Source organism: Misgurnus anguillicaudatus, chromosome 22 (genome assembly GCF_027580225.2).
Source record: "Misgurnus anguillicaudatus chromosome 22, ASM2758022v2, whole genome shotgun sequence".
Taxonomy (NCBI): Eukaryota; Metazoa; Chordata; class Actinopteri; order Cypriniformes; family Cobitidae; genus Misgurnus; species Misgurnus anguillicaudatus.
This window is the reverse complement of record NC_073358.2, coordinates 36,541,936-36,556,908: the sequence shown is the minus strand read 5'-3', so window position 1 is coordinate 36,556,908 and position 14,973 is coordinate 36,541,936. Positions and strand designations below refer to the sequence as shown.

The 14,973-nt window shown below is 37.7% G+C and overlaps 1 protein-coding gene across 17 annotated transcripts in view; it reads right to left on the bottom strand.

The window, feature by feature from the left end:
- arvcfb (ARVCF delta catenin family member b) overlaps positions 1-14,973 on the bottom strand; it is a 292,272-nt gene that overhangs the window by 18,680 nt on the left and 258,619 nt on the right. For all 17 annotated transcript variants that reach the window (XM_055199147.2, XM_055199145.2, XM_055199149.2 and 14 more), the window contains 2 exons: positions 4,128-4,255; positions 250-400 (listed from right to left, as the gene is read on the bottom strand). In XM_055199147.2, the coding sequence (XP_055055122.1) occupies positions 250-400; positions 4,128-4,255 (279 nt within the window). The remainder of the gene's footprint in view (positions 1-249; positions 401-4,127; positions 4,256-14,973) is intronic.

The following is a 14,973-nucleotide window of genomic DNA, read 5'->3' as shown; positions in this document are numbered from 1 at the left end:
TCAAGAAAAAAGATATAAGAACTGTCATATATTATTATCTCAAAGGCACAAATGTATACATATTAGGACCTTTCTAAAAGGTACCTTTAATCTGAGAATGTTAAGTTATACGATAGACTGAAATTCAGACATTTTTTCCCTCAGAAGAAAGTATAAACAACATGAGTGTTAAAACTGAATTTTTATTTTTGGGTGAACTGTTTCTTTACACAAGTAAAGTAGTGGTAAGATTTAATGTGCGGCTCTTGCCTATCAGGTCTTTGTTGCGGCGGTCGATGGACAGGTTCCTCAATGCAATGGCCACAGCTCGCACCACCTTATCCGAATCAGAGCGCAAGAGCTCCACGAGGATCGGCAGACCCTTTTCCTTACGTACAGTCGCCCGGATATAGTTGGACCACTGCAGAAATAACAAAACAAAAAAGCAGTATGAAACCAATATGGTTAATACATTCTTGTGCATTTAAGTCAGACATAATACACAGGTCATCAAATGTAAAAATGAAAGCTAAAGTTATTTATTGGTGATTTACTATACATAAAATCATCCTGTAAAAATATAATCTTGATTTATTTAATATTGACTGAGTAAGACCATGTCAAAGATTGAAATCAATGAATGAAATCAAACTTTAATGCTACTAATCTCAATTCAATAATGAGACTTTAGTCTGGATTTCACAGACACGGTCACAAATCCTTCCTCAGATAAGACAAACATTACAGAATGTGAATCAGTACACGTTTTACCCTGTTAGGATTTACCTTCATATCGCACAAAAAATTAAGGTGCAGCAATACCAATTTATGGCCACTAGGAGGAGTTAGTAGGCTTTGGAACATTTACTAAATACTACAAGGCAAAAACACATTTGCAAAAAAGAGGGGGAAATAAATTAAGAAATAAACCTCTCAAATCCTCTTATAGACCACAGCCACGAAATGTCCGTCTCCCTACGGCAGGGGATTGCGATGTGCTTGGGACTTGTTTGCATGTGTGTGGCCAAGCATAGAGATGAGGTCTGAGGTGGTGTTACCGCACAGAGAAGCTATCTGCTTATGCATGACCGCACTTGAGGTCATAAGCTGCTCCAGGAGGCACGGAGCAGGAAGCAAGGTGCGGCCGGTGCAGTTTAATGGGATTTACTCCTGTAATAGGTATGGGGGAATGTGTTTATTAGGAGCACTTCCTCTTGAAGTGCTTTTGCCACAAGAAGCGCAGAGAGCCCCACCTGCCACCGTGATGCAGAACATCGCAATTATACTCAGAGGAAATAGGATGTTTTGGCTAGGAAGTGGATTGCAAGGAGACGCAAACCCCACATGAATTACAAATATAAAGTTATAAGGATTTACTTGCAGAGAGGAATTGATTTGTATAATGCACTTTAGGTGGCCAATCAAAGTCTTGATATGGCATCTACATTGTAAAAAGTGAAAAAAGTTGATAACACCTAAAAAAATGAAGTTTATTCAACTTAAGTTTTATTTACAATGTTAAGGAGTTGGATTCTCATGCTAAATATGGGCAAAGTTGGATGTATGACAGAGTATTTCTGTGCTGAAACAGTCCATCAGGATTCGCATACACTTCAGATTTTTTATAATATGGTCCTGAATTACATCATAAAGGGCGGAATTCCTTATATGGGCACAAGAGCGAGCACACACACGACGTAACTCGCTGCTCATTCTCAACCAACATAGTACGATGCATAGTTGGAGAAACTAACTACCTAGTCACGACTGTTTTCCGAAAGCATAGTAACTTTGTCGCACATTCGTCGTTTGAACCATGTTGGTTTAACAACATAGTTGATGATGTCACGTGAGAGGTAAAATACTAATTAATCTGTGCAAATCGATTTAATGTCAGATTATTGCTGTAAATAACATAAATTGCATCAGAAGACTGATTTTGTTATCATGATTTATTTATCTGTTGTTTATTTTCAAGATATTTCATTCATGCGCAAGTTCACTCTTACGTCACTCCTCCCAGCGATTCCCCAGGGTCTTAAATCTCAAAGCACTACATGTGCAGTTTTCAAATGCAGCGCTTTAATTCTGTTTACAAACTTAAAGACGTAAAATAAAAATGTTATATATTTAGAATGATGGATATAGAATGTACGACATGTTATTTGCTTATTTTGTTCAAAAGCAAGATCAACGTAAGTCTACATATTTTAATAACAAGGAACTATGCTTCTAACGACAGGTGAAGAGCTGTCGTTCAAACCACACACGTTTGCGACGGTAGTTGGCTAACAATGTTTTGGGAAACGCACCCCAGAGCGAGAGCACGCCCATCAATGTGCTTAATATGGGTTACGGAAGTCGTCGGCATCGCTGCACAGGGCTTGATCAGAAAAAGTTTGTTGTTTTGTTTTTAGATCACAAAATCAACAAAGAAATATGCTTTTGGTTGTGAGGGACATTTAACTTTGTTCAGCTTCTCAAAAAACGTGTGTAACACACCTAGGGGCGGTTTCCCGGACAGGGTTAGGTTAACCCAGGACTAGGCATTATTTATATAAGGTAATTTAAGAAGTTTTTATAAAAATACCTTACAAAAAACACTACAGGTGTGCATCTTGAGACAAAACAATGTCACCAATAATTTTTCAAATTAGTCAGGACAAGGTGTTTTTAACTTAAAGGAGTAGTCCATTTCTTTAAAAAAAATCCAGATAATTTACTCACCACCATGTCATCCAAAATGTTGATGTCTTTCTTTGTTCAGTCGAGTGTTGTTTTTTGAGGAAAAGGATTGTTCTCATTTTAATGGACTTTAATGGACCCCAACATGTAACAGTTTTAATGCAGTTTAAAATTGTAGTTTCAAAGGACTCTAAACGATCTCAAATGAGGCATAAGGGTCTTATCTAGCAAAACTATTGTCATTTTTGACAAATAAAAATATGCACTTTTAAACTACAATTTCTCGTATATCTCCGTTCATGTGATGCGCCAGCGCGACCTCACGCAATACGTCATCACGTCAAGAGTTCACGGAGGACGTATGCGAAACTACGCCCCAGTGTTTACAAGTCTGGAAAGAGGACCGCTCCGACGTTGTTGTATGCCGAATGATACTAATTAATGTCTTTGTGTCAGTTTATTGATTTAAATTGTACGCAAATGTGTATTATATATATGTAACACATGACCTTTCGACCTCATTACCCAATTACGTGAGGTCGCGCTGGCGCGTCACAGGACCGGAGATAGACGAGAAGTTGTGGTTTAAAAGTGCATATTTTTTATTTTTCTTGTCAAAAATGACAATCGTTTCGCTAGATAAGACCCTTATGCCTCGTTTGGGATCGTTTAGAGTCCTTTGAAACTGCAATTTTAGTGTTGGGGTCCATTAAAGTCCATTAAAATGAGAAAAATCCTGGAATGTTTTCCTCAAAAAACATAATTTCTTCTCGACTGAACAAAGAAAGACATCAACATTTTGGATGACATGGTGGTGAGTAAATTATCTGTTATTTTTTTTAAAGAAAATAGACTAATTCTTTAAAGCAGCTCAAACAGGCCTTTTAGTCTGGGACTAGGATAAGCCCTGTCTGCCCCTCAGTGTGTTCTCGACATTTCAGTGACGAATGTTTTACGCTGGATTTGCAGATCGTTTAAAACGAAAAGATAGAGCGGATCCACCGATGAACGATCGCGGTCATGAGTCGGATCCACAAGCTGTAAATAAAACTGCATATAAGGTCCCTGTGACTAGCTCCATCCACGACATATCTTCAGGAGCTTGGCTGTTTTCGAAAGGAAGTGGTACAGTATGTGTATTTTATAAATGAGATAAAACTCAAGTCTCTTTGGAGATATGAAGGATTCACTTGATTACTACATTTTATTACTGTTATCGAAAGAGGAATGCAGACTTACTAGAACTGTTTCTTTTTATGTCCAAGTTATTTTTGGCCTTTATAGCTTTTATTAGATAGGATAGAGGAGAGAAGACAGGAAATCATGTGCAAGAGCCAGGAGTCGCACTCAGGTCGCCCGAAATGCTATTGCACAGTATGTCAAAACACAGCCCACTTGACTATTGGCTCGTATGTCATCATGTAATTATCTGATGCTGTTATTCACTATATGCAGTGACTTACTGTCCACTGTCCAGCGCTGAGGTTCTGCAGAGCTCCAGCTGCTGCTTCTAAAGTGTTATAGTTCTGGCTTTCTGTAAGCAAGGACAGGTAAAGACGAACCACCTCTGGCTGATAGAGTAATTCAAAACCTGCAAACAGATTTACAATAAGATTAGAAAAAAAAACAGAAAACAGCAAGGCATAACACAGAGAAGCACACACAGATTTTGATTGATTTCCATCAATGTTGTGTTTCACCTGCGAAATGAAAAGTGGACAAAATAACAGGGTTGGACAAATGCATGATTATCAGGACAGAAAATCAAAGACAGAAAATCAAAAACACTCCACTTTTACAGATACAGTAAGCGGTGCAATAGACAAAATGTCACACAGCCTGATGGAAGCTGGACTGCTTGATAGCACCACAATCTTAAACCAATGAAATCAGAAAGTATACCGATACGTGACTTGAGGTCAGTTATTCAGTAGATTCTTTCTGCAGATTTTGGGTCAGCACAAAGTTATTTCGAACTAAAGTTGGAGAGGTTTGCAGCGCATTGAATAATTAGCTCTAGAAATGCTAAATGAACCGGCAGAAGTGCTGATGTATGGATCACTGCATGCTGTTCCTGGGATTTGCTTGCATGGTTTTTTGGAAAGTTGTTCGATTGTCTGATGCTGTGATTTCTCGCAAATTAGGATTTGAAGACTGAATTGGATCTGCTGCGGTGTTGAGAATTGCAGAATATTGAGCGATCTAACAAAAACAAACAAGCATATCAAAGAACTTTGATTGTTTATTCAACACATTTTTGCAGGATATACTGACTGTATACTGACATTGTAATCGAGTTATTTGCAGACAACAGCAGGATCTATTGCTGAGCTCCAGTTAACACATCATTCGCTCTAAGGAGAAACTTGCGGAGGCGACTTTAAATTCAAGATTAATCTCAAATATGATGAAGTCTTAAAAATCATTTTTGAAAGGAACAACTTTTGTACCTTTATTTCTGAGATTGTACCGAGCCTCTCTCCATAGATTAAGATCCCACCAAGTGACATGTATTACAAAAAATGTGAATTAATATTAAAGGTGCAGTGTGTAACTTTTACCGGCATCTAGTGTTGAGACTGTTAACTGCAACCAACCGCTCAGTCCACCATTCACCCCTCCCTTTCGAAGCACATAGAGAAGCTACAGAAGCCAATATAGGATAAACATGTCGTCTGAGACAACGTATTGACGAAACAAGTTTGTAGAGCAGTTTATCAGGTTATGGCTACATGGTGGTGCAAAATGGCGACTCCCATGTAAGCGTTCTCATTCTCATCTTAAAAAAACATTATGGTTCATTATGCAAGGTCTTTGTGTGGTCCCAGTTGTGATTGATTATATGCACAATTTTAAAACATAGTAAGGGGGTTTATTTATTTATATATTTTATGCTACCATTTAATGATGTTTTTCTTTTTAGTGTTGTTTCTTATTGTCTATTATATGTATGAGGAACTGTCTGAACTTGTTTACTGAAACCTACACTGTAAAAAGATTCCGCAGAAACCACAGCATCACTGGCAGCTGGCCGCCAGCAACTCACTGCAAATCCAAATCTATGCAATTACCTGCACCATTTTGTTCAAAGTTAAATGAAAACCAAACATCAGCAACTCCCTATCCTTACAGAACAAAACCAAAATAACAGCTTCATGCAAAGCATTCTGGGAAACAAAATCTGAAGGAAAAAAACAGAAAAAGGTTGATGATAATTTTTGGTTCCCAGAATGCTTTGCATGAGGCTGTTATTTTATATTTTTATTCTGTAAGACAAAGACTTGTTAATGTTTAATGTTCATTTAACTTTGAACAAACTGTTGTCAGTAAATAACATACATTTAAATTTACAGTAAGTTACTGGCATCCAGCTGCTAGTAATACTGTCATTTCTACGGAATCTTTTTACAGTGTATAATTTACCTACGGGAACTTGAACTTTATATAGTTCAAGATCTGATAATATAGTTATGTATATTATATTGCATTTCAGTCAATAGATCCTCCTAAACTTTACACACAGCACCTTTAACACATCAAAAACCTCAACAGTTACAGCTCGTGAGAGGCGCAAATTCAAAATAAGTGTTCGGGGTGTCACGTGTGTTGCTTGAGTTTTCAAAATATGTGTTTGTTGCGTCATGTGAACCATGTGCATCACGTGTTTTGTCAAAATAAGTGCCTGCCGCACACACATCAAAACTGTTTATGATATAAGAGACGTTCACGTTCACAAAATACATGCAAGACACTCCCTTAACAGTAAACTCTGATTACGCATGAGATTATGTGAGTATCTGGCAAACGCGAGCGTCTTTTTTTATCATAAACCCTTTAGACGCGTCTGCAGCAGGCACTTATTTTGACAAGACACGTGATGCACACAAGATCTCTAGATGCGCAGAACACATACTTAAAAAATTATGAACCACACACATGATGGGCTGCTACATACATGTTGTGACGAACTTCGAACCGAGCGCCCTCGAAAAAAGAAGTCACCGGCCGCCACTGAACCTCAATACTATACAAGTTTCTATTTTATGAGGATAACAAATAGGTGGTTTGCATAACACCGAAACATGAGTTATGTGCTGTGGTTGTCTTCTCTTTCACTGCCACGTCAAGACAAGGAGCTCATGGGATCTTCAAAGGCACCTGAGCAATGATCTTTACGCAAAAGCAGCACCAAGTTTATAATAAGGTGTAGTGCAGATAAAGAAAAGATGACATCCTGTTGCATTCTAGCTTATGTGGGACTGTATTACAATATCTCAGACAGTGCTTGGCCCATCTGTGCTTCCTAAAGCTGCATCTGCAGTGCAACACCTTTAATTTAGGGAGGAGTGGCCTGCTGTATGTGGGCCTGGCCTAGAATCGCTCACTATACGATTTTATTTCTGTCTGACTGGCGGTTTATATAAGAGAATGACTGTCTTCGCCTTCCCAGTTTCCACACACTCAGAGCCTCAATTACCATTTAAAGCTATTTTAAGTCTTTCTTCTCCACACCACTTAAAAATTCATCTTGAGTGAGTGAAAAAGACTTCAGAGGACCTCTAAGAGAGAGAGGTCATGTGTGGATTAGCTTTGTAAATGCATGCGTTTACTCCAGTACTGCACTTTTATAACACTTGGCAGCAAAGCTTTTTGTCAGAAGCCATACATCACTAGTCATTTACATGGAGTGCTGTATCGCTTCTGTTTGACAATAACAACTTTCTCTTGTATCTTTGTCAAAACTGAGCGTCCCCCAAAAATCTTTGATTTTTTCGGGAAAATGTCTGTGTGCTAGTTTAACTCAAAGCACTCAATGCACAGCAACTTTAGCAATATAAAGACTTTTGTCTTGTGGGAGACTGCTGACAGATACATCTGCAAATGAAGATTTCTTTACGTAAAACTGACATTTGCGATAAACTTGCATTGCAAATTCACGTTATGACAGCCCTTTGAAATACAAAAGTCTACGTTCCCTTTTTGCTCAGCTCTTGGAGGCCGGATTTGTCTCAGGCAGAGCTGTAGTTACGAAACGGCAAATTGTAAGCTGTGATTCGGGATTAGTTGCCAAAAAAATTTTCTTCCTTCAGAGACAGATCAGAACAGAAAAAATGCACCATGCTCTGCAAATAACATCAATTCATATTGGGACCCAAAGTCCATTATATGAACAAAATTAAAGCCGAAGTAGAAGAAATGCTGTCACTTCACACGTGCACCAAAGAAACAGATATATGCTACCCCAACATAATCCCAAGGAAAAGAAAGAAGGGAAAATGAGAACAGTATGTTTTAGAAAGACTACACTAGCAAGAAGATGACTAAAAGTAGGTCACTAGAAAGTAAAGTTAAAATGAGTGAGTGACACCAAGCAATAAGCATGAAGAGACAGCTGTATTGACTCACAATTGGATGACAACGTTGCCTGTGAATCCCATCATCCTACATAATGTAAAATATAACCGTGATATATTTAATATTGAATGAGTAAGGTCATGTCAAAGATTGAAATCAATGTGACTGAAACCAAACTTTGATACTCTTAATCTCAGACATCAGGGTGGATTTCACAGACAGGGCCACAACTGGTTTAAAGGGATAGTTCACCCAAAAATTTAAATTCGTTCATCATTTACTCACTCTCATGTTGTTACACACTTGTATAAATGTCTTTGTTTTGATGAACACAAAAGAAGATATTTTGAGGAATGTTTGTAACCAAACCGATCAGAGATACCATTGACTTCCATAGTATTCTGTGTTCCTACTATGGAAGTCAGTTGGGCCTCTGATGGGTTTGGTTACAAACATTTATGAAAAATCATCCTTTGTGTCTTTCAGAACAAAGACATTTATAGTTTTGTAAAAACATGAGAAAGAGTAATTACAGATTTTTTATTTTTGGGTGAACTATCCCTTTAAATGATTTCCTTACTGGCTGCAATTAAAGGGGCCATAGTATGAAAATCTGACTTTTTCCATGTTTAAGTGCTATGATTGGGATTGCCCCAGTGCTTCTATCAACCTAGAAAATGTGAAAAGGATCAACCCAGTAACTTAGTTTTGGTAAACAATTCTCTACAAGTACATGAAAAAATAGGTCGTTGAAATTTGGCTCTCCTTATGATGTCATAAGGAGCTCTTATTATAATAATACCACCCCTTAATCTGCACTATCCAACCACAGCACTGCCATTTAGTGCAGAGAAAAGCACAATTGAGTTTTTATTGCAACAAACCACCATCATTGTGATCAGTGTTTGAATTTCATCAGCTCATTTGCCTTTTTAAGGACACACCCAAAACGGCACATTTTTGCACACACCTACAAAGTGGCAATTTAAACATGCTATAATAAATTATTTATATGGTATTTTGAGCTAAAACTTCACACATGTTCTCTGGGGACACCAAAGATTTATTTGACATCTTAAAAAAGTCTTGTGCCATGGCCCCTTTAAAGCAGTTTGACAAGTGTAGAGAATAAATCATACATTTCAAAATTCTGTCATATTTTGCTTCATACATTTCTATCAATAACCTCAAATAGCCATTTTACAGCAGTAAATCTAAGTAACTAAATGATGTAATAAATAATGAAAAATGTTGCTTGCCCTCCAACAGTCATAAGCACTTATATCTGCGGGAGTTTGTTTCAACTGAGAAAGCCGATACAAAGTTTAAACCTATCCATCTTAATATGTAAATACAGAAGATAAGAAAGGATGGATTGTTTTCCATCTCCCCCGAGGCGACCCCTGAGGGAAAACAAGCCACGTCAACTCGAGCAGCCTTGAATGACAGTCTATAGAGTCTACAGAATAGAGTTCACACTTTTTCTTTATGCGATGGCTTGTAAGTTGAATCCAAAAAGTTGCAGGAAGTTGGCTTAGATTGTTATAAGGTGTTATTTGCCTTTGCACCAAATGACAAAACATCACAGCATCTGTGCACACAAGGGCCGCCCATGGAGACAGGAACTGGGATTTTCTTTAGGGAACCAACAAAGCACCTTTCTTTTCATTCTTATCCTGAATCCCTCCACAGGCCATTGGAACAGAATGGACAAGCATGTCAATTTTATGATTTCCTCTTTATAAATTGAAAGCCTCTGGCTAGCTCCTAAAATGCTTTGGTTCATTCCTGAAAGTAGCATCTCTCTTGTGCTCTGGCTGGCCAAATCCCACTGTGACATCCCAGAGTGCCATGAGGCTGCTGAATCCAGCTTGTCACTGCTCACCCGAGGAAGTCTTTCACTTTTCACTTTTCCTCAGTGGTCCATATTAAGCAGATGCCAATCTTCAGTTCCAAAAAGAGACTTTCACTTTAACCTTCCATAGCAAAACCCCACATTTATTAACTTTTCTATGTCAATAATATTGATTTTGCACCGATAAACAAGCAGATACTATCGTAACCAGCACAGGCGTAACACATCAGTATGTACAGGAGTAATGCACTAAACATTTATGTATTCATACAGTTTTATTCGGGTTGATTTTAATCTCTATAGGCTTCTGAGTGAAGCAGGATGTTTATTTGAGACATTACGTTTGCCAATAATAAGTTTTTAACAGATGTGATCTAAACCTTCAGCTGCCTATTAAAGATTTGTTACATGTCAGAGAAAGCAAAGGAATGTCATTGCAGATATCCATGTTTATATCTGGAAATGGTGGTTAGGCACACACTGGCATGACTTGGAACGAGAACCAGAATGTGAAAGCAAAGAAAGGGCCTGCTGAAATAATATATACATATTCCTTAATCTCATGGTCATTTAATAAAGAACCCTGACAAAGTAAATTTGTCAAAAAGTAACAGTAAATTCTAGGGCTGTGTATGGGCAAGAATCTCACAATACAATACGTATCATGATACATGGGGTTGCGATGCAATATGTTGCTTTACACTGTGAAACTGTAAAGCGAGAAGATATAATGGGATATTACTTTTTTTAAGGAATATAATAGAATATAATATTTGTGGCGTGCCCCCATGCTATTAGCCTGGTGCAACCAGACTCTCGTACATTCATTTCATTTGTACAGAGAGTCTGGCCACGCTCCATTGCAAAACGTTACTTCCGTTAAGGAGGGTCCTCTGTTGAAGTTTAAAACTATTGGATCTGCCCAGAGTCACTCTGAATCTGCCATAACCAATTGCTAACGTTTGGTCGTGACGTATGTCACTCAGTCTGGCGCACGACCTCAACGTCTGCGTTCTTAGCCACTCCCCGCTGTTCGCTGATTGGACCTGCAGATTTTTTCCCGGGAAAACAAAACTCTACACAGCAGTCCCAGACGTTCTTCTGAAGCGGAAGAACTTAGGAGGGCGGAGCCAGACTACCATGCTATTACTTCCTGTCACTGTTTAAGACATGAAGAATGCTATGTAGTAGATGTATACCGATTAATCGGTTTTACCTATTAATCGGCACCGATAATTCAATGGTTGAACAATCGGCTATTGGCAAAAAAATCCATGGTGATATTTTTTTCAAAAAAAAAAACAACAACAAAAATTTATTTGCTGAATAGATGCTGCATTAGCAAAGAAACAACAGCAGGAACCTAAGTTTGTCGTCAAGGCTGACAGGACAATAATCAGGGTTCCCACATTTAGTTAACTTCCAATTCAAGGACCTTTAAAAAGACTTTCCAGGTCCAATACCCTCAAATTCAAGGACTAAATTTGGGGACACATTTCAAGTGAGAGCAAGTTACATCGTGTTACCTTTTAAGATACATTGGTACAGTTCCCTTTCGAGGGAACTCGCGCTGCATCACTGGTGTGACACTTTGGGGACGCTTCCAGGGGTAAGTGCGTCTGAATGTGTATATCAAATTCAACCAATGGTGCAGGCTTAACGACAATAACAGGGTGACGCGGGAGCCAAGAAGTATATCGCTATCTGAAATATTGTCAAAGACGGCGTTACAGGGACGCAGGAAGTATGACAAGGGAGACACAGCGCGAGTTCCCTTCTCAGGGAACAACAGTTACATACGTAACCTGAGTTGTTTTCATGTGTCAAACACAACATGCAAAAAAAGCATTGCGCTTACAAAAGATATAAGCATTTAAAGTGAACAGTTTAGCACGTGTGCTTAAAAAGTCTAGAATTTGTATGATATTATCCTACACTACACAGGGAATAATATGGATTTTTTCCAGAAAACTTCTTGCATAAAATAGATTCAAGCATGTAGATGTATGTATATTTTCACAAACTTCCCAGGGCCTTGAATTCCCCCCCCCCAGATTCACAAACTTTCAAGGATTTCAAGGACCCATGGGAATGTATGTAATAATATTAGTATTCCCTCAAACAGTTACACAAAAATACACACGGATAAATCCATCCCAAATGATTAATGTCATGATTATTATAATTGATTTGAATTCTGTTATTTCCAGCTGGTTACTTTAGTCCATAATTTAGCGGGATAAGCTGCATAAGTTTATAATGAGAGAAAGCAAACTATATGCAGCTGTCGGCTACATTAACATATCCAACTAATCAAAATCTGAATTCATTTATTTTTTTATCATCACTGCAATACATCTTTTGTTATTTTGATTAGATAATCATTAAATGTTTAAACAGAAGCAGAAGACTACACATATAATATACATCTATCTAATTTCAATTTTACCAGTGGGAGTATTTCACAGAAGTATGTACTTCAATACTTATTAATATAATTAATATATATTTTTTATTTATACAATTATTTTATTTAGCACATTTTCATGGTTCAGTGCTGTTGTTTTATTACTTTTGTAATACATATCAGGACTGTTTCACTTTGAGTGTTATGTTTGTTTTTATCCAGTATCTGTTTTAAAAACTATTGGTCGATTAAATCAGTATCAGCAAAAAGGGACCAACTTAGTTATCAGTATCTGTAAAATTCACTATCGGTTGACTGCTACTAGTGGTCGAGATGTAAACTCCAAATAAAACAATTTACATTAATCTTTTTTGAAATAACAAAATATTGCAATGCTCGCATGTATCAATATTTTCTCAAGTCCCTAGTAAATACACTAGTTATCAAAATAACATTAGCTGTAAGTTAATTGCAACTGATTAAGTTTTAAGTTGGGAAATTTAATTGAATAATTTAATTACTAAAGATCCAAAGGTCAAAGATCAGGTCAGATCACTTTAATCCTTAAAAAAAAAACTACAAATAGATTTGTAGAGATGTGTGTGTATGTGTGTGTATTCTAAGAGTAAGAGGAGATAAGAAAGCTGTTTTGTGTGTAAATTAGGTAGACCTGACAATCGTCCAGCAGCACTCCAATACAACAATCGCCTCCATCACCTTGACAAATAACCATCCATCCACACTAAAAAAGCCCTTCATTATTACACTTAAAAAGGACTTGACAGAGAAAAATTGACACGATACAAAGAATATAAATGCTTTCTAAAAATCTGATTTGTAGAGAGCTGCCTACTTAAGACTTTATTTTAAGGAATTATTGACAAACCTCCAAAGTGCAACCTGTTTGAAAAGGCCTTCATAACAGCAAGTAAACAACTAGACATCTAGGTTGAACAGAGCTTCTGCATCTTTCCTGTGTCTTTCCAAGCAATACTGAGAGGCTGAGCACTACACAAAGCATGCTGGGAAAACACCCTCCCCGCCTCTCTGGAACCCCTAATGTTAAATGGGTTGTCCAGACTATGCTACATTTTACCATTTACAAACAAAAGGCTAACGGGTTTCACCTTGAGCATGGGCTCATTACACTTTCTCACAGACAGAAATGGCAGTGCATTGAAAAACAAACAGCATGCAGAACACACAGCAAAGCCATTTAAAGGGATAGTTCACCCAAAAATGAAAATTCTGTCATCATTTTCTCACTCTCATGTTGTTACAAACCTGTATAAATTGTAACGAAATCGATCCAAATTAAGTCACAACCTCGATCTTCGAATGTAAAAAATGGAATCGTCGATGCCGCCACACCCCTATCACGTCCGGTTGGCTTGCCAAGTGGGAAAAAAAACACGTGTTGAGTGTGAGTGCGCGTCAACCTCCTCTAACTTAGCTAGCTACAGCCAGTTAAAAGATAGCATGGCAGATGCAGGAGACACCACGCGAGCTGCTCTTTACATGGGAAAAAAAAAAAAAAACAGCAAGCGCCTCCCGCCTTCAGCTGAACTCAATCAGAACAGAGAACGCATGCGTGCGCAGTAGAGCAGCGTCTGTGACAGGACCGGTCATTTTTCTGAACTGAGATCTGTTTAAGTTTTACAACAACTTATTTCAGTGTTATGAATACAGCATTTAAACATGACTTATTTGGGTATAGTCTCACAATCTCGTTCTACGGTAATAAAAGCGCGTTTTGAAGGTGCAAAGTATTGACAGGAATGTTCATCTGACAGGAAGTTTCGTTTGATCAGGTATGTGCCTGTACCATAGTTTTCCACTGGCAGCAGCACGACTAACATGGCAGGGCATCTCCGGGTTCAAGGTCAGATATTATATTTCATAAAAGTCTAGTCTACAAAATGGCATAACATTTTTGTGCTTTAAAAAAAAATGTAAAAACCGAGAATTGAATCGTGACCTAAAAAAATCGAAAATGTAATCGAATCGAGGACTTGGAGAATTGTGACAACCCGTAATAAGTTTCTTTTTTATGGTGAACACGAAGGCAGAAAGGAATAGAGACTAATATGGAAGCTAATGGGGCTCATTAACGGTTTGGTTACAAACATTCCTCAAAATATATGGCAGAATTTTCATTTTAGGGTGAACTATCCCTTTAAATCGAGCTCAGCATCTTCCAATAAGGAACACTTTTAATTTAATAGTTACAAGGCACATGTACAAATTGCCTCATAAAATACCAAACAGAAAGACCTGACAGAGATTATTAAGGATAGATGTGGTATACATACTTATTTTGTATCAGGAAGAACATGATGCACCAGACAGACTGGTGCATACAGGCCAAAACCTTTGTATAAGATCTTCGTCTTAAGTACAATAAACAGTTTTGTCTGAATTTTCCACAGAGAAATATTGTTTTAAAATCATCTATCTGGTTTGACAGACATCTCACACAAGATTGGAATAAACATGGAGTTTCAATGGAACAAGACAAAAAGCTACCGCACTTTTTGAACAAGCTGTTATGAATTCTGTGGACGGCTTCTGGCAGTATTCGATGATATGAATTAGTTGGGAAATGTGGTTTACAATTCAATAGACCCAATGCCTTTATACTGTACGAACTGTATATTATATTCCCCTAACCCCAACCATCAGAAAAACCTGT